The sequence below is a fragment of the Apteryx rowi genome, unplaced genomic scaffold (genome assembly GCF_003343035.1).
Source record: "Apteryx rowi isolate R43461 unplaced genomic scaffold, aptRow1 scaffold_251, whole genome shotgun sequence".
Lineage (NCBI taxonomy): Eukaryota > Metazoa > Chordata > Aves > Apterygiformes > Apterygidae > Apteryx > Apteryx rowi.
In genome coordinates, this window is record NW_020448875.1 from 615164 (window position 1) to 634444 (window position 19281).

Genomic DNA, 19281 nt, shown 5'->3' on the forward strand with positions numbered 1-19281 from the left:
CTTGCTCCTGCGAGAGCCTTCGCACGCTCCTCATCGAGGCCGCTGAGGCTTTTCGAAGGCGGGAGCRGCGCTTGGCTCCCCTTTAAGCTCACTTTTTGCTGCCTTTATTTGCCATGAGCTGCAGGGTCAGAGACTCACTGCCGCCGGGAAGCTGCCCCGAGCCCTCGCTGCGGTGGCACGAAGGCCGCGAGCACGGATGGAAACAGCCCCCGAGCCTGCGCACGGGGCTTGGCCCTACGGCGACGGTCAGATCCCAGCCACCCCCAGCGGGCGCAGTTCCCACCCCGAGCACCCAGGGAGCGGGTGGGTGTTTTTCCCAAGTGGACCAAAAATAAAGCCCCCAAAACCCCAATCAGGTGAACAACGTGCACTGTGCTAATCTCAGCGGTTTCAAAGGCGGAATGGCCTCTTGAATATAAAATGGGCAAAAACGGGGGGGGGGGGCCATGGTCCCCACCTGGGCACGTCGCATCTATAAGGAAAAGGCCTATAAATAGACTCCAGAGAAATATTGAAWGTGGCAGAGCTGCTTTTTGGGGCAGAAAGAGCAAAAACCGCGCTGACGAAATCGCAGCATTAGTGCTGCCCCGAGCAGGTCGGTACTCGCCGAGCTGCACCCGAGCTCCCCGCTGCCGGGAGGCAGAAAAGGATCGTCTGCCCCYGAAAGTTAGAAGGGGAGAAACGCGAGGGGCTGAAATTAATGCAGAAATGGGCATGACTCACCTTTTTCTTAATTAAAAAAAAAAAAAAAAAAAGAAAAAAATTATTCCCGGAGGATCTCGCCCCGGGCCAGCCCCTTGCCCCGAAGGAGGTGYTGATCTCCTCCTTCGGCGGGTCCCGGTGTGGGAAGCCTCGATTCCAGGCTCAAAATACCTTGATTTTTTTTTGGCCATCGATGGYCCCTCGGCTGCTCTTGGGCTTGAAAGCATCAGCCTCGCAAAGCYAAAAATACTGTGAAATTGCACATTGGAAAAATAATGAGGGAAAAGGGTCACATTCGATACGTTTCCCGGCAGGGATCACCAACGAGGTCAACTGCGAAGGGCCGGGGCAGCAAGGGGAAGGCGCACAGAGCACTCCTGGACACGGATGGGTTCGAGCCCCGAGCGTTGTGGTTTGGGCACAGAGCGCCGCCTTTCGCTAGCCATGACTTAATTCAGCTTATCAGGGCGCACTTAGTAATGTTACAGTTCATAATCAAAATCTTACAACACTGTTTTCCAGAAAAGGCTCGAAAAGGGCTTTTCTTTTTTTTTAATAGCAACATAAATCCTCGCAAGGCTCCAAACGGTAAAATCTTTGGCAAAGCAGGTCTCAGAGCTCCTGRGCCTTATAAAACCCACCCGAGCAGCAGGCAGGACGCCGCAAAGTGCAAATTACGGGGCTCAAACATCCGCGCTCAGCCGAAATGCGTGAAATTCCCCGTGAGGCGGCTGCTGTGCCGGGGAGGAGCACGAACGCAGCAAAGAGCTGCTTTATTCCCACTTTATTCCCATAATTTCCCGTGACCAAGGAAGCAGCGCTCCAAACACTGCTGGCATCGGATTTCCAGGCCGGGTGTCATGAGTCCGGGGCGCTCGGAGGTTTGGGAGAGCCGGAGAGCAGAGCTGCAGCTGGACTCAGCTCTGCAGCACGGCCGTGGGGGCGGGCGACGGATCTCCAAGGGTTTTTTTTTTTTTCCCCTTGGATTTGAGCTTTTAGGTGCAAGCGTGGGCACAGCCGAGCCCTTCCCAGGACATGGCGCCCCGTGCCAGCGGTGACGCACGCAGGGAACGTGCTGCCGAGGAGCAACCTGTCCCGGCCGGAAGCCAGGGCTCGTAAAGAAGTGAGTACAAACCTGCGAGTCCTTTGGCTGCGCTGATAGCAAACGGTCAAATCGATATATCACACTTCAAACTAAAGCCGAGCCTGTGCAGACAAGCCCGGAAAGAGGGTTTGGCGGAAGCGGAGCTGCTGCAGCACGAAAGCGCCGCAGGAAAAATACAACACACGACTGGGAAACTAAAAATACGACACAAAATGTGGTTTATTTCGTGATAAAGCTCCTAGAAAACTCAGAAAGCATCAGCCTTAAAAAAAGAAACACGTCAGGGAGTTTCTGGACTTGCCCRAGGGCCAACGTTTGGGGGGGGGGGGCAGCGGCGAGCTCTCCCGGCCACTGTCTGCAAGCCCAGGCTGTCGGAGCGGGCGAGCGTCACCGCGACGTAATTAAGGGCCATAGAACCAGGAAAACCAAATTCCGGGGAGAATTGTAAGGATTTGGGACAGAAATCACATCCCTCATCTCGATGCATCTGTTTTCATGTCTGCTTTTATGGTGCCAAAAATCCTAAAGCTCCCCCCTGAACTGTGTCTTGGAGGATGAAAAACAATCCCAAACGGTTTAAAAAAAAAAAAATCGAGAAGCAACAGCATCCCTCCCCTGCGCAGGGCGGGCGGCGCGGAGGCACCCGGGCGGCCTTCCTCGCCGCGCGGCTCCTCCTCCCAGGGCCACCGCCAAAGGTCACGGCTATCGGGGAATTGCCGATGACGGGGAAAAGGCGAGCGTGACAGCCCTCCTCAAGGAGGGCACGGAGGAGGGTCCGGGGAACCTCGCTGCAGTCCCCGGGCCAGTTCGGGACCAAGTCCTCCTCAAGGCCGCTTCCAGCCGCACGAAGGAAAGGGGGGGACGGGGATCAGCCAGCAGGGCTTCTCCAAGGGCAACTCGTGCCTGAGGAACCTGATCCTGGGCTGAGGTGCCTGGCAGCATGGACCAGGGAGAGCAAGGCCATCGGAGGCCCACCAGGATGCTTACGCTGTTGGAGTACCTGATGTGCCGGGAGACCTGGGCTTGCACAGCCTGGAGAAAAGAAGGCAAAGGGGGATCTTACTGCTACAGCTCCTAACGGGAGGGCGCAGAGGAGCCAGAAGGAGACTTTCCTCAGAGGTGCAAAGTGACAGGCCAGCGGGCCTGGAACACGGTAAGTTCCAGTTAGACATCAGGAAAACCTTTTTCATACAGGTGGTCAAATACTGGAACAGGGACCCAGATGTTGTGGACCCTCCATCCTTGGAGATATTCAAACATCTGCTGTACAGGACCTGGGGCAACCTGAACTAATGGGTCCTGCTTTGAGCAGGGTTGGGCTAGAGACCTCAGAGGTCCCTTCCAACCTTAGGTGTTTTCATACTGCGTGTCCCAACACAGATTCGTTTGAAATCATAATCTCAGATCCTACCACGAGCAAGGTAATGGCTTCCAATCCTCACGGGGTCCTACTGCAGAAGGATCAAATTGCACCTCTTGGGATAAATAGAAGAGAGCCAGGCCAGCGTAAAGATGCACAAAGGAGGAATTTGTTCGTGTTTCAGAACAACCTGCACAATTTTAACACTCAAAGATTAAAAGCCTGATGACAGCGTCATAAAAACAATGGAAATTTTTCACACCCGGCTGTTGAGTAAGGCCCCCCACACTCGGAGCTTTCGGTTCACCTACACACTCAGCCCTGCTTATTAAGATGCATCGGAGCCAGTCCCGGAGAGCCGGCAGGCTTTCGTGGGTAACGCCACGTGACACGTCCACGAGCTCTCCCGGGGCAGCGGCAGACCTCAGCAGAACTGCTCCTCCCCGAGGAGAAGTMTACAGAAAGTGGAAAGGGGGACAGGCCACTTGGGAGGAATATAGGAACATTGTCAGAGTATGCAGGGATGCGACGAGGAAGGCTAAGGCCCGTTTGGAATTAAATCTGGCTAGAGATGTCAAGGACAGCAAGAAGGGCTTCTTCAAATGCATCAGCAGCAAGAGGAAGACTAGGGAAAATGTGGGCCCTTTGCTGAATGGGGTGGGTGCCCTGGTGACGAAGGATGCAGAGAAGGCAGAGTTACTGAATGCCTTCTTTGCTTCAGTCTTTACTGCTGAGGCCAGCCCTCAGGAACCCCAGACCCTGGAGGCAAGAGAGAAAGTCTGGAGAAAGGAAGACTTTCCCTTGGTGGAGGAGGATCGGGTTAGAGATCATTTAAGCAAACTTGACACCCACAAATCCATGGGCCCTGATGGGATGCACCCACGAGTGCTGAGGGAGCTGGCGGATGGTATTGCTAAGCCACTCTYCATCATCTTTGAAAGGTCATGGAGAACAGGAGAGGTGCCCGAGGACTGGAAGAAAGCCAATGTCACCCCAGTCTTCAAAAAGGGCAAGAAGGAGGACCCAGGCAACTACAGGCCAGTCAGCCTCACCTCCATCCCTGGAAAGGTGATGGAGCAGCTCATCCTGGAAGCCATCTCCAMGCATGTGGAGGAAAAGAAGGTATCAGGAGTAGTCAGCATGGCTTCACCAAGGGGAAATCATGCCTAACCAATCTGATAGCCTTCTATGATGGAATGACTGGCTGGGTAGATGAGGGGAGAGCAGTGGATGTTGTCTACCTAGACTTCAGCAAGGCTTTCGACACTGTCTCCCATAGCATCCTCATAGGCAAGCTCAGGAAGTGTGGGCTAGATGAGTGGACAGTGAGGTGGATTGAGAACTGGCTGAATGGCAGAGCTCAGAGAGTTGTGATCAGTGGCACAGAGTCTAGTTGGAGGCCTGGAGCTAGCGGTGTCCCCCAGGGGTCAGTACTGGGTCCAGTCTTGTTCAACTTCTTCATCAATGACCTGGATGAAGGCACAGAGTGCACCCTCAGCAAGTCTGCAGATGATACAAAACTGGGAGGAGTGGCTGATACCCCAAAAGGCTGTGCTGCCATTCAGAGAGACCTGGACAGGCTGGAGAGGTGGGCGGAGAGGAACCTCATGAAGTTCATCAAAGGGAAGTGCAGGGTCCTGCACCTGGGGAGGAATAACCCCCTGCACCAGGACAGGTTGGGGGTTGACCTGCTGGAAAGCAGCTCTGCGGAGAAGGACCTGGGAGTGCTGGTGGACACCAAGTTAAGCATGAGGCAGCAATGTGCCCTTGTGGACAAGAAGGCCAATGGTATCCTGGGGTGCATCAGGAAGAGTGTTGCCAGCAGGTCGAGGGAGGTGATTCTCCCCCTCTGCTCAGCCCTGGTGAGGCCACATCTGGAGTACTGCTTCCAGTTCTGGGCTCCCCAGTACAAGAGGRATGTGGCACTACTGGAGCAAGTCCAGCGAAGGGCCACAAAGATGATTAGGGGACTGGAGCATCTCTCTTATGAGGAAAGGCTGAGAGAGCTGGGCCTGTTTAGCCTGGAGAAGAGAAGGCTGAGAGGAGATCTTATGAATGTGTACACGTATCTGAAGGGAGGGTGTCGTGAGGATGGGRCCAGACTCTTTTCAGTGGTGCCCAGCGACAGGACGCGAGGCAACGGGCACAAACYGAAACACAGACGCTTCCATCTGAACATGAGGAAAAACTTTTTCACTGTGAGGGTGACAGAGCACTGGAACAGGTTGCCCCGAGAGGTGGTGGAGTCTCCTTCGCTGGAGATATTCAAAACGCGCCCGGATGCAATCCTGTGCAATGTGCTCTAGGTGACCCTGCTTGAGCAGGGGGGTTGGACTAGATGATCTCCAGAGGTCCCTTCCAACCTCAGCGATTCTGTGATTCTGTGAGGACATGGCCCATCTGGCAGAAGCAAGGACCTTCCAGCTGGCAGGCTTTGGTTTTCGGCTTGCATCCGTCGCCTTGAGCTTTCTTTCCAAGAGGAGCCTCCTATCTTCTTCTCCCAACGGTTGGCAGGGGCCGAGGACCTCACCGGGGGTCAGTGCAGCCTTTTCACCATGTAAGGCCCTTCCAGCTCGTAGCCGATCTTCCTGTAGTAGTTCCTCGTGCCGACACCTGCGAGAGCAACGACAAAAAAGCCTAAATCAGTGTGCCAACAAACCGGTCTGAGAAGCCAGGGCTGGCCAGGAAAGTCGCTTCCGCAGGAGGAATGTTTAGCGTGAAAGGACCTCGGCAGACCCACGCAGCCCAGGACCGAAGCCGTTTCAGGACCTCAGAGCAACCTAGTCCTCCCTTGACGCGCGCAGAGCGGCGATGCGGCACGGGGAGCGCCCCTTGCTCGCCCTAAAGCGGCCGCAGGAAGCGGGAGGAGAAGAGCGGCGTACCGTGTCCGGGAATGGGGAGGTCAGAGCAGGCCGGGTACGACGAAACCCAAAGGCAGGCTCTCGAGAGCAGGCGGCCCAGCTGCAGGCACCGTTACCAGGAACTGAAGGGCTCTAGACCCCAGCGAGCGCCGGCCAGCCGCTCCCAGAAATGAGCTCAGCTCCACTTCAGCTATACGAGCGGGCTCCGCGGTCGCAATCCAATTTCCTCGTCGAAAGCGAAGGCTCCGAGCGCCTCGGTTCTTAAACCGCCTCTTCCCCCTCCTTCCTCTCTTAACGAGAGCCCGCAGCGTCCGAGCGCCGGGTAAGCCCGGCTCCGGGGGCAAACGCTGCCGCGCGGGCAACATCCTGCAGGAGGACAGGTCCATTACGGCAGCCATCCCCCTCACCTTATCTAATCACTCACAGATGCAGACATTAGTCATCGGGAGCGGGAGGAGGGAGGAAGAGCTCAACGTCGCGGCACCATTGTCAGCGCAGCTGGTGGATGGGGACAGAAGGACAGAGAGGACACGGCTCGGCATGAAGAAAAGCGGCCCCTCTTACCTCCGATCTCATCCCCGCGGCGGGTTCCTGGAAACTGTGGCGCTTGCAAATGGCTCTCCAGGAATCAGCTGCATCGCCCGCGTACAGTGACCCCGTCCGGCTCGTAACCCCTTCCTCCCCCACCCGCACACCGATAGAGCAACTCGTCTTGAGCTATCGCTGCTTTGACAGACTTGTTTAAGAGAGCTGTAATGCATCTCCTGAACTGGCCTCGCAATAGCTACCAGCCTGCTTCTGCACCTCCGCTCCAGCCAAACCCCCGGGCCAACGGCTTAGAGCAGCCTAACGTTAATTTGAGATACAGAAACTGAGACGCCCAAAACCCAGGCCCCCAAAAGCACTCATGCTCCTCGTTCCAACTCAAGTGGAGAAGAGCTTGAAAAATCACGGCCAAAGAACCCCAAATTCGCTAAGCTGAGGGGTGAGCCCRAAGACGAAGCCGAACGCAAGGCAACTGCCCAGACCTCCGCTCCCCTCTCCCTGATCTCTGCCCGGGACAGCTGGCATCTCTGGCCTTGTGTAAACCACCACCTTTGGCAGCATCTTGCCGAAAAAACATCCTCTGGGTTCGGTAGCAGAGATGCTGGGATATGGCATACAGGTTTTGCTCGCAAAACAGAGCCACCCCATCAGCAGCCCAAAATTTAACCAACAATTTGGTTAAAAGGATGAGGGAAACCTAAAGAACAATCCTCTCGGAACTGAGGGACAGTGGAGTAATTCAGCTGATTGTTTTAAAAGCACCTTGACCAGAGTTATTTAAGCCTCCCCCTTTTTACTAAAGCTCCTGGAATATGGGTGGATTTTAAAAGAAGGTAATTTAGGTTGTGTCGGAGCATTATGTGCTGCCTCCATTAATCTCAGAGCTATTAAGCGGTGCTAGTTAAGCACTAACTCTTCCTCGTTTGAGGGCAACGGGTTCAAGTCATTAACACGACTGATGATGCAGTTGGCCGGCCCTGCGCCCCAGGGATCCCACACAGTGCTGCCTCCGAAGCGTCTCAGTCGTCATCTCAGCCGTGCTCACGGCAGTGACTTCTTGCACAGAACTACAGTCCTTCAGCAGGAAGGTCTTATGAGAAGACGAAGCAGGGACTCCTCAAGCTGCGGGCTACATGTGCAGGCCGATCTGGGACGTCTCACTAGCTCCAACACCGAGGAGTGTTTCTGACGCAGGAAGCTACCTGTTTTGATGGGGAAAGCCCTCACCAAGATCATCTCAAGAAGCAGCCATTGCATTCAAGCGTGGAAGCCAAGTGTACAGGATAATAGAGAAGCTGCCACAACACCTCTACCATCAGCCCATAACGGACCTGGGAATTCAATGCCTGGATTAAATGATAATGAGGAGAGAGAGGCAGAAATCTGTTGCTTACAAGGGGACTGCGCAGAAGGCAGAGCCCATCCACGCAAGAGACTTCATCCTGCTACGGCGTAATGGGGCAGGCTGGTCACGGTACAGTGGCAGCATTTAAATCTGGAAGCAGGGGAAAGCAAGTAGGTGCGGAGGTACAAGCCAGCTAGGCAGACTGCTTACAGTCTAATTTGGCTCAACAGGAGATCAGTAGATTGAAGCACTTGGTGCTCAAGCCCATACACCTACACTGTATGCAACTGGGGCGTTTACTTCAGACTAGATGTCCCCACCGCATGCACGGTTGGAAGATGGCCAAAGAGCTGGTCATCCATTCAGACCTCTCTGCCCCTTTCAGAGGGTGGGGTGTGTTTAATCTGCGGCCGGAGCAAAGCTCACGGTTCGGTTTCCTCCAAAAGGAACCTTGCTGAAATGCACCAAAATCTCTCTGCGAGCCAACCCGATGGGCAGCAGGCATGGATGAGCGCGGGTTTCACTGCCGACCCCCTCTCTGCCGCTCTGAACCGAAAGGCTAACAAACGCAGCCTCCGATACTCATCGGGACGCCTCTAGTACGAAGGCATCTCTTTGTAATCAAAGCATATCAGGGAAATCGCAGCCAGAACGGAGGAAGGTTGTTTTGAGAGCAGCATGGCATAACTGGAAAAGAAATAGGGTGCTGAAACATGGAATTAAAAGCAGGCATACGGCCAGAAACGAGCCACAGCCTTCCTCCTCGATGTGCAGAGTGTAACGCAGTAGGCACTGCTAAATGGAACAAGAGATCTGCGGGACACTAATAACTGGCTATAAATCAGGCAGAAGGAATTCGTGTTCACTAATGAAATAGTCATCTCTATTCTGAACTTATCACAACTTTGTGCAAATGTGAATTCCAAACCGTTGAAGGTAACAAACAAAGTAGCAGGACGATACGGCTGGCTTCTGGGCACGTGTAGCGGCAAGAAAAATCAAAGCTACAGCTATTAAAACAACGTGCCATTTCATCTGCTCACACTTCATATTAGGGTAAGGGTTGGAGAAGCAATCCATAACGCCTAAGATGCACCCAATACTTGTCCGTTAAGTGTGCCTGAAAGGAAGGTCTTGACAACACAAGTTCTCTTCTCTTCATGGATCTTTGCTGCCCTCATTCACAGCAAACACCAGCTGGCTGCACCCAGCAGCTGGCAGGCCACAAGAACCTGGTCAGACAGGAGTCTTCCCTTCGCTCAAAGTCACGCTTGCACCTTCCAGCGAAAAGAAACAGCATCATCCAAAATTGAAAGAGTAAGGCCAAAAGCCTCTCAGACTGCAACAAAACCCGGCTGGATGCCAGGTCTCACTTGCCTGCACTAAAACAAGCGCCTGGCAGGTAAGGTGTTACCACCTACAGAGCCACCCACGGGCCCTTTGGCCAAAAGTCCTGCCCCTACAGCGGAAAGGCTAAACGGGACCCGCACCCATGCCTGCGTTCGTCTCAGCTGTCCCTAAGTYCGAAGGGCAGTGACCCCCTCCAAATGCCGGGACGTGAGGTTGTATTCAAACCACCGCTGCCAGATTCACCAGCACTGGTTTGGTCGAAGGGACAGGGCTTTGATCACACCTGCCTGGACAGAAACCCACGGTCACAGGCCAGCTGGGGGTTTTTGGAAGCGTCCCTCACTGCAATCTTCAAATTACACATTTTCTGGCAACGGCTTCTGGTTAATTTAACAGTCTTTTGTTCTCATCTGTTGGAAGTCTGAATAATGGTGAATCCCACTGATAAAACCCCAAAGTTGGCTTTTTACCATAATGTTTAAACTGCAAAATTGAACTTCAAAAAAAAAAAAAAAATCAAATCTGTCTGCAGCAGGAGACAGAGAAAATAGATGACCACTGTGTCAGGGTTAAACGCTCTTTCAGCTCAGAAGGAAAAGCAGTGAGTACAGGATAGCGACCCAGAGGAAGGTRGAAATCAGATTTCATTGCAAACCCCCTGCCAGTGACCTTTTCTGTGCAGAGCCCATAAATAAACTCTTCTGACTCAACCCTGCCACACCAGGATATTGCAATGCAGCACCTAAGGCCAAGTATCCTCAAAGATTCCTTTGCCATGGCTCACCAGTCACAGAACTAAGTGAAAATGAGATTGTTTTCAGGATCATTAAAGAGCTCCTAAAAGTTCATAAAATTTCCACAGTGGAGACTTACCGAGGATCACAAGAGAATTATCTGTACACAGGCCTCCACGTCTTTCGGCAACAGCTGAAATCTCTTCTAAAGAAGCACAATCAATGCATATATGATGTCTCACAGCTTCCTTCCCCCTCAAAATATTTCTTAGAAACCGTTAGAGGAGCCCTATGTGCAAGGAACTATAAGGCAGTGAACCTGAGTCAGCTGAACTTTCCAAATTGCCTCAATCCATTAACATGCCAGCTGCAACTGGTGACAGCGAAACCTCTTCAGAGTTTTGCAGGAATAACTAACTTGTGCAGTTTTTTGCCTTAGGACCAAAGAGCCCTGGGCTCACAGTGGGGACACCCCAATTCTCCATAGGACCTCTGTCAAGTAGGACTTTCCTGCAGAAGTGCTGAGAAAAGGGCACTTGGTTAGTGCAGGCAACAGGACAGGAAAATGCTACATTTATCAAAACACCAAGAATTTCACCCAGAATCAGCAGTGAATCTCCACCCAGCCTCTGGGATTTGGGATGGTTGAGGCTGCTTCTTTTGATATTAGGAAGGATGTTCCCTCCTTGACTGCCATGGAGCTGCTGAGCACTGTAGGGCTCTACAAAGGGAATGTTCTGCTCTAGCTGCAATATAACTTTTGGTTTCAAAAAGGCATGGAAAAGAAAGCAAAAAATGCTTCCCCAGTCATGTGCAGAATTTCCATAGACATCAGTAAGAGACAGATTTCATAGAGTTGGACAGGGGGCTTGGAAGCCACTTCTGCTGGAGAGACCATAAATATCTGCCTTTTAAGTACACCTAAAAGAGCAACCAAAGAAAGCAAAAGCTCTGAGAGAATCCCCTTGGTCCAAGCACACTTCCCATGACCAGACTGACACTGCCAAAGTATTCAAAGGTCGTTCTTCAGAGATCACAAAGCTCACGTTTTATAGTCTCTCAGGATTTGGGGTCAGATGACTTGGAGCATGATGTCAGGGGCAAGTGAGCAAACACGACTCCTTCCATGAGTGCTGGTGGAGACACTAGGCTGCTGCTAAAACATAAGTTTCAGATTTTTCATTATGCTTCTTGCTTTGACCTTCACGAAGTCTAAGACGACTTTGCTAGCTTTCAAACAAATGCCTTGTAGCGAAATCCACGGCTATTCAAAAGCTAGATTTCATGAAGGATTTCAAAGCAAAGTGGCATTTTATGTCAGCTGGCAACCACTCAAGCAAGCGCCCAAAGCCTGCCCTGGAACTAACCTTTCCTCGGGTTTCCTTGTTCTTAAAGTTGGTAGGAACTACTTATATAAGGAATGCTCAAAAATACGGCTTCAAATACATATGAATGGTAGGAACRTGAGATCCCTGTGGCCTTCTCTCCAGTCCTGCCTCCACAGCGTCCAGCATCAGGTGGACAAATTCTCAGATTCCGGCTGTGAAAGCAATGCAAGGAAGGAACCAACYGATTCACTTCTACCTGTTGCTCTCTCAGAACAAACCTATTTGATTTAACAGCGCGTTCCAGCTCCCGGTGAAGGTCAAACACAACCCAAAGAAACATGAGAGAAAACCATCTCATCTRTCATGTGTATTGGAAACTAACCTAAAAACACACATTTCCAAAAYGATGTATGAGCTCAGAACACACATAATATCCATCTATGACCTCTGATTAGTTTGGTTTGGTATTTACAGTTTTCACAAYACTGTTTTATCTTTAGGGAAAACATGAGGCTGTTTCACATGAATCACGAACAACCAACYGCAAAGCACAGTAACAATGGGAAAAAGCCAAAGGATCTGAGATAACCAAAAAACCCTTATCAGCACCAAGGAAATGGAAAAAACCAACACTCTTAGCATCGACTGAGAAAACCTAAGCACTTCAGAGCAATCAGAACYAAAGTTGTTAAATTAAGAAGCCAATGAACAGTCCCTAGATCAATAACTAAGCAGTCAGCAAAGATATATTTTTTTTAAAGTTAGATAATTGGCAACTCATTTCTCCAAAGTTCCTAAAGATACTGGGAGTTAAAAAMCTCTGAAAATTAGAATTAGGGGCTTTTGGAAATGTTACCCAATATATTACAAATATGATGCTTTTTTTTTTATGATGCTAATTTTCAAATTAGCACAGAGAGGAAAACACAGATATGGTCACAACAGATTCCTGYTGAGAAATACTGAGAACTACTAATGTTCTGGCAGTCCTCAGACAACATAATCCAGACAATACTAATGGAAAGTGGGGATAATTTTTTTTTTCTTTAATAAAGTTCTCTGAAAATATTTGTATTTCAATAATTCTGCTCTAAAAAATGAGTACTGGAAATTCTTTTCAATATTTTAAAGGATTTTGTGCTTGTAAGCATGTTACAGCTCTGGAGTCTGAAGCGTTCTGCCGGCACAGCAGTTCTGCCACCGTGCCCACAAGGATCTCTGAAGGGATGAAAACCTGGGATGAGAAAAGTTCAGTATTTCATGACCTCCTTCTGCTGAAGCAACAATAAAGAGCTAATCAGCATCACAGCTAGAGCTGTGATTTAGACATATCTTTTGTATGTACTTACATAATTGTTAATACCACTGGGTCTGAAGCTTTTCATAATCATTCCTCTGGTAAGGCCCAAATGAGTAACAGAATTAAACTCGCTAACAGCAATTGTGCCCAACCCTGCATTTAGTTTGGATGCTGCWTTTTGTTGAACCCGAAAGAGAAATCTGCACCTGAAACCCCGTCTATATTTTTTGTGACTGTCAAATGAGAGTTGTGCTTTCTTCCTGCAAAGATWGCTCCCCATACTTCTTAAAGTATCATTTTCACAACACCTCCGTCTAGCAGGTACCGTCATCACCATGTTCCAGAAGAAGAGCCGAGATCCCAAGYAGCTGGATAATTTGTCCGAAATCACAAACTAAGCCAGTGATAAAAGACAGTTTTGAACCCTGGGTCTCCCTTAACCAGCTCACCACCTCCCTTCACATAGGTCCTTTAACTACAAAACAGCGATGGCTCTCAAATTCGAGACTGGATTATTTTTGAACCCACAAGCAACAAGCCCTGCGTAGCATTAGCATCCCCTTTCCCCCTCCGCCCATCCAATCCCTGCTCTGAAAACTCATGTTTTAATGAACACTCTGGATTTGATGCAAAGGCAGAGAGACGCCATCCCCTTCTAATAAAGCTGATCTTCTCCCCAGGTTGTGGCCAGCTCTTCTGCTTGATGAACAAGAAGGCAGAAACACCGCTTAAACAGCAAGGGAGACCTTTATTCTTCCCTTTTACAACTTGCTCTTTATACACTGCTGATTTAAGCGAACAAAATAACTAAGGATCTAAGGATTACGTTATCTTGGCAGAATAGGTTAGGAAACCAATCGTGAAGTTTCACTGCAACAAAGCAGATATACTGTATTTTCGCTTATCTTGTAACATGGAAGAATTTGTTTGCTGGTAAGAGTACCCAGCTAACAAGGAAAACCGGAGCAAAAGCTTTGTAATGTTAACAAACGGATCACTCTGGGATTTTCTAGTGTGTTCTTAAGGCAAAAATCTCAAAACCAAGACTGTCACCAATATAAATTTTTATAAAAACAATGAGGTAAAATCTAATGGTAGAATTAAAGAACTGATTTTGCAGCTTTCCACTTTTGGGGTGTTACTTAGCACACAGGAGATGCCTTCATTGTATTCGCAGACTTTGTCATTTAAAAATCAGTTAAGAACCATCCTGGAGCTTCCAGATGGTGAGATTACATCTCATTGATCTCTTTATTATAGAGGCAATATTTCATTAATGACTAAACAGGCCTGTCCAAAAGCAGCTGCACTGAGAGACTTCACTTCCAGGAGAACGAAAGCCACCAAGCCAACGCTGCCTTTAGTTCTGACAGATGAAGCCAGAGTTAACAGATCTTTTGACTCTAAACCAAGCAAAATTAAATATTTACAAGTTAATACCACAGTTTCTCTTACAATTTAATAAAGTGCTACTACTAGTGTGGCCACCAGGCATTGAGAGAGACAGGGAGAGTAAAATGTTCCTGCTACTAAAACCCAAATCTGTCAAGTTAAAGGTTTGCAAGAGTCTAGATCTACAGGCTACATAATGTCTTGAGGCTTCTTCCAGAGATGGCTGCTGAAAATTCAACCCATCTGGCAAGGTATTACTGCAAGTTTGGGGATTTAGGATGACTCATCAAGCATCTGAGGAATTCACAGCCAATTTTCTCTCCTATGTGCTAGAGATTTTAAACCCAAAGAAACAGTCAGCAATCTTGAAGGATACAGTCTCCCAGTGTACCTATGCACCTAATTCATCCTACAYCAGCTCTTAAAGCAAGCTTTTGCCCATAGTACATGACTTTGGGAATCTCTTTCAGTATTTATCCAGTGCAGGAAGGTAGGGGTCAGAAATCAGCATTCTCTTCTGACCTTCCCATCTTGCTCACCAAAACCAGAAAGAGATCATTAATGTTATAATGTCTCTGTACTGAAGAACTACTTAACAGGCTCCCATTGATTTACAGTTTAATAGCACGGATCACTAAATCAGGTATTAATGACTTTTGGTCACGGAAACCACTGTGAGAAAAGAGCAGAAAGACCCCCATATGCCCACTGGGAATCTCTGTGATGTTGGGTTCCCCCCCAACAGCAACACACACGTTCAGTAGTTCAGGCGGCTGCTCCTAAGGAGGTTATTACCTCATGCATTTCTAATAAAAAGCATCAAAGCACTCCAAAAATACCGCTACTGACTACAAGAAGTGAGAATGACTAGCCAGGGAAAAAACCCTTTACGATCTCTTCTCATTTTTGCATGCATTTGCTTTGTAGTCCCTCTTGCAAATTCCTGATAGGATTCCTAAAAGCTCCTATGTTCTTCCGGACTCCAACAGCAAAGCAAGTGCAGGGAGTCACTTGAACAGCAATTACGTTTGCATCTCTAGCACAAGGGCTCTGAAAGGGTGTCAGGTACTGAACGAATGCAGCTCAAGATAGCCAGCCTCTCCCTTGAAAAATCTGCACTCAATACCCCTTACCTGCTCTGCAGAAATATTGTTCAGTTCAGAGCTGAACAAAGAGCATAGATTAGCCGTTAATGACGGTTGCGTGTACGCTACGGGCAATTATTCTCCGGCTCTTCTTTGGCTACTCGACTTCCCTGATGAGCCGGCTAATGAAACAAGCTGGCGATGCTCGCCATCACCTGATCCTACACACCTCCCATTCAGAAATTCATCCTGCTTTCCCGTCGCCACCTTCGGCCCCGGCGCACTCAGGCAGAAGACATTCCTGGCCTGTGTCCATGTTAATTTTCCACTTGACAGAACACAAATAGAAACCCGGTCTGGGGGAGAAGTGATCAGCTTGCCGCATAGTAATTAGCTTATAGCGGAGAGCAGCGGTGGTGCCAGACCTCCACACCACTGCGATAAGGCTGCGACGTCACCGGCATGCAGCGAGGCTACAGTGAAATCTCGCTGCAGGGAGACGTTAAACTCCGGCTTCAGAAGATGAGGCGTGCTGGTGCAGATCTGGCTGCGGCTGCAGACACCTCCCCAGTCTCCGTGTAAATTATCGGTAAGGCTCGTTTGAAGGCTACCGGAGACGGCGTAGGCACGGGTGACAAAACGCGTCTACTTTAAAGGAGAGAGGAAAGGGTGCTTACTAACAGCGCATTCAGCTTTAACAGGGCAAGCGCCTGCGATAGGGGAATTCAATCCCATCCCCAGCCCCCTCAAACAAGCGACTTCTGGACAGAGATAAGGAGGCAATCCTGTTGGTACCAGCCAAGCTTGTCTGCTTTTCTAACGCCAGCACGAACAGATAACACAGACAGACGTCACAGCACACACTGCAGTCGAAAAAGCTCCTCCGTGCAAGAGCACTGTATTTAGAAAGCTACCTTTTACTGTTTGAGAAGTAATYTGCAGTCTTATAACGCACAAGCATTTTGTCTGTGCGTTGCTGGCCCAACTTGCCCGTGGAGGAGGCAGCAGCCCCACCTACGGCATCTCAGCTTCCAGAGTCACTAAAGCAAGGAGCCAGCTCATCTGCTGTCACCAGCATGCTCTTCAACACYAGCCCTTTAAGCACAACACGGTAGTGTAAAGGTGCTGTCCCTCTCCTTTGGCAGCTGACTCAGGACAGGTAGGCAGGGATGGAGATGTCTACTTGGTAGTCAGGTACCTTCAGTTCCTCTGCCCGACGCCCCGATATACTTGCTGCTTAGAATAAAGGGAATACTCCGGCATAGCCCCATCTTAACTTTGTATGTGGGACTCAGGTTACCAAGGTAAGATAAGCGATAAGCCAAGTACTGTCACGGCAAAATGCCACCAGTGTTGAGACTGCCAGAACCTCTGTTGTCTCCAAAGAAAGCGAAGTTGGAGGCAGTTCCCTGTGCTGACAGGTATCAGGTGCCGAGAGGACTCTGCACGTGCCAGTGGTGTAAGGTTTAGAGGAAAGTGGCTTTCACCCACTGAAGACACATGAACATGCAAAGGGCACACAGAAGCAATGCTGGGTGGTACAACTAGTGTTTTCATGGAGAAGATACCACTGGAAACCCACACGGAAAGCCAGTGGCTATCCCTGAAGCAGGAGGGAATATATTCTTTACAAACAAACTAACAAAACCCAATCACGTTATACCTGGAGCCACGGCAAGATGTTTGGTTATGTTGGCATAACCCCAACACACCGAGAGGAGCAGGAGATCAAGGACTTGGCGAGGAGCTAGCTGGGCATAAGGGCCCAGAGCGTGCTCRGAGCCAGAAGGAGCACAGGACAAAGCCCAGCTGCCCGGGCACGGCCAAGTGCTGACGCACAAATGTCTCATGCTTGGTTACTGCGAAACCATGCGCCGGCACAGGCTGGTCAGAGAGCTGCTCAGGCATCAGCCAGGTTAGGGCTAGTTGTGCTCCAGGTCCTCAAGGCAGAGGTGGCCACGGGCACAAAGCCCAGCTGGGAAGGCTAACAGCACTGAACAGAGCCCGCCACCAGCCCCAGACCGCGACGCTGTCTCCCTCTCCAGGTGAGCATACACATTATCCAAGATCGCCCTTAAGGAAGTAGGAAAACATTTCTGGCATGTGCTTTTCAGGAGCACGTGCAACTTCTGTACTTTAGAGAGAAAGGTATCAGTCTTGTAATTCCATTTTTCAGATACTTCAAGTAATTGTACAGCTCTGATTTGAATCTCTCTGGTCATCGTTACTGGAAATAAATCATCATTATCAAAATTGGAGGATGACATCAGAACAATCAAATTGCTGCTTAGGAAAAAGACCAAGGACCCATAATGTATTAATTTGTTTAAGCCTACTATGGCAGGAGCCTTACGCTTATATCATTTACGAGGGGGAAAGACTTCTAACAGCTCACAATTTGATATATGTTACATTTCATGTACTTATCACTGGTGCCGTTTTAATGAAATAGTGTAATTCTTTCAAACTGTGACTTGCCTGAAACCAAAGACCTATAGTGAAAAACATAGGTCAAACTATCTTGCTTTGGGTCAGTATTGTGCATGTCCCTACATGACCGTTTGAAGTACTTGTTATAGGATTAGGATAAGAAGGGTCTAGTTATGGGACATCAAGCAGCCAAGTCAAAATAACAGTCATAGGAACCCTCAAGGAGACAACAGGAAAGGTTTTAAATGAGGACTGTCCTTTATCCACCTTCACCTCGACCAAAGGATTACTTCTCCCAAGCTCAAGGTGCAACGGTGGGCCGTTACAACCAGCCATAAAGATCTCATGGAAAGGGATGGGGAGAAGAGGCTATCAGTTGTTACAAGCAGACAGACTGGCAAGGCAGAAAAATCCCTCGAGGGCTATCAAATACAAAGACACTAGCTCTGATTCAAGGAGCCCTTGGGCGACAAAGGGCTGGAGGCCAAGATGATGTTTGTCTGCTTACTCGATATTTACTCTCTTCCCCAGACACTCACTGTTGGGGGTGTCGAAACGGCATATTGATCTGACCGCTGCAGCCTACTCACATTTTTCTGACAGAGGCAGCGGGAAGCGAATTTGTTGCAAGCCGGACTCGAGAACAACAGGCACGACGGCTGTGCTGTGCTTGCCCCGCGGGCTGGGGAGGAGGCAGGGAACGAACGCAGAGCTCTCTTGTTTTTCCTAAATCCGTCCTCTGAATGCTCTGCGGTTTCCGACAAAACCCAAACTGCTTGGAAAGAGCTGCTGGAGTCACTGCACGCAACCCCTCTTCACCGACTCCCAAAGGGGACCCCAGCAAGCGCCGAGATCTACAGACTCCAAAACGGGAGATACAGCCTCAAGTCCTACCTAGAGCTCACAAAACCCCACCCCAGACAGACAGACAGAGATCTAGGTCTGCAACTCAAATGGTAAAAAAAGGACCAGAAGTTTCATTCATCATCCTTCCAAAAGGGGGGGGGAGGGAAGCTAAATACAGAATACAGAATTCGAGCATTATCATTTCCCAAAACAGAAGCAGCAAATTATGAATTCAGCCAGGTTATGGGACCCTATGGTGGCCTCAAACATTCCTTTTTTTTATTATTTTTATTTTTTAACATTTTCAGTGCCTAAGGACTTGTGGACATCAGAGGAGGAACACGTTTAAAATTGTTTTAGTGTGATTAGGTTTGGGAGGGCTTTGTTAAAGGGGAAAAAAAGATGCAAACTTAAAGCAGGTTTCCTAAAAGCGAAAAAAACAAAAAACCCCAAAACCAACAAAAGGCAAAGAAAACACACATGCAATTACAAATGCTGGAAAATGGAAAAACAGACATTTCAGATCAGACCTCCCCAGAGCTCTGAATAATGGAGTGATGCCTCCAGGGTCTACCATTCAGCTACCCAAGCCTGCATACTAACATACTACTCACATCAGAAGAGTAGAAAGGCACCACTCATGCAGAAAATTACCTTAAATGAGCAACGACTTCATGATAAACAAGCCACTCGGCTTTTTCACTTTGCTCTCTGATTTAGGTGGTGGGGGGCTCCTCCTCCCTCTGCTCAGGAGTAGACAGCACACTTCTGACTCTTGCAAGCAGGCCACAAAACCACCCTGCTGCTGCGAATACTCGATTCGGTTTTGTTTGGTCCAAAATCCAGATACTCGATTGCATTTTTGGGGGGGTGGGGGGAAGGAAGTACCTTGCAATC

The 19281-nt window shown here is 49.4% G+C and overlaps 1 protein-coding gene across 2 annotated transcripts in view; it reads right to left on the reverse strand.

Moving 5' to 3' along the window:
• Nucleotides 1-5477: 5477 nt before the first annotated feature.
• The window catches only part of ELP3 (elongator acetyltransferase complex subunit 3), an 89481-nt gene continuing 75677 nt past the window's right edge, over nucleotides 5478-19281 (reverse strand). For both annotated transcript variants that reach the window (XM_026066962.1, XM_026066963.1), the window contains one exon: nucleotides 5478-5780. In XM_026066962.1, coding sequence (XP_025922747.1) covers nucleotides 5704-5780 — 77 coding nt within the window. In that variant the 3' untranslated portion in view covers nucleotides 5478-5703. The remainder of the gene's footprint in view (nucleotides 5781-19281) is intronic.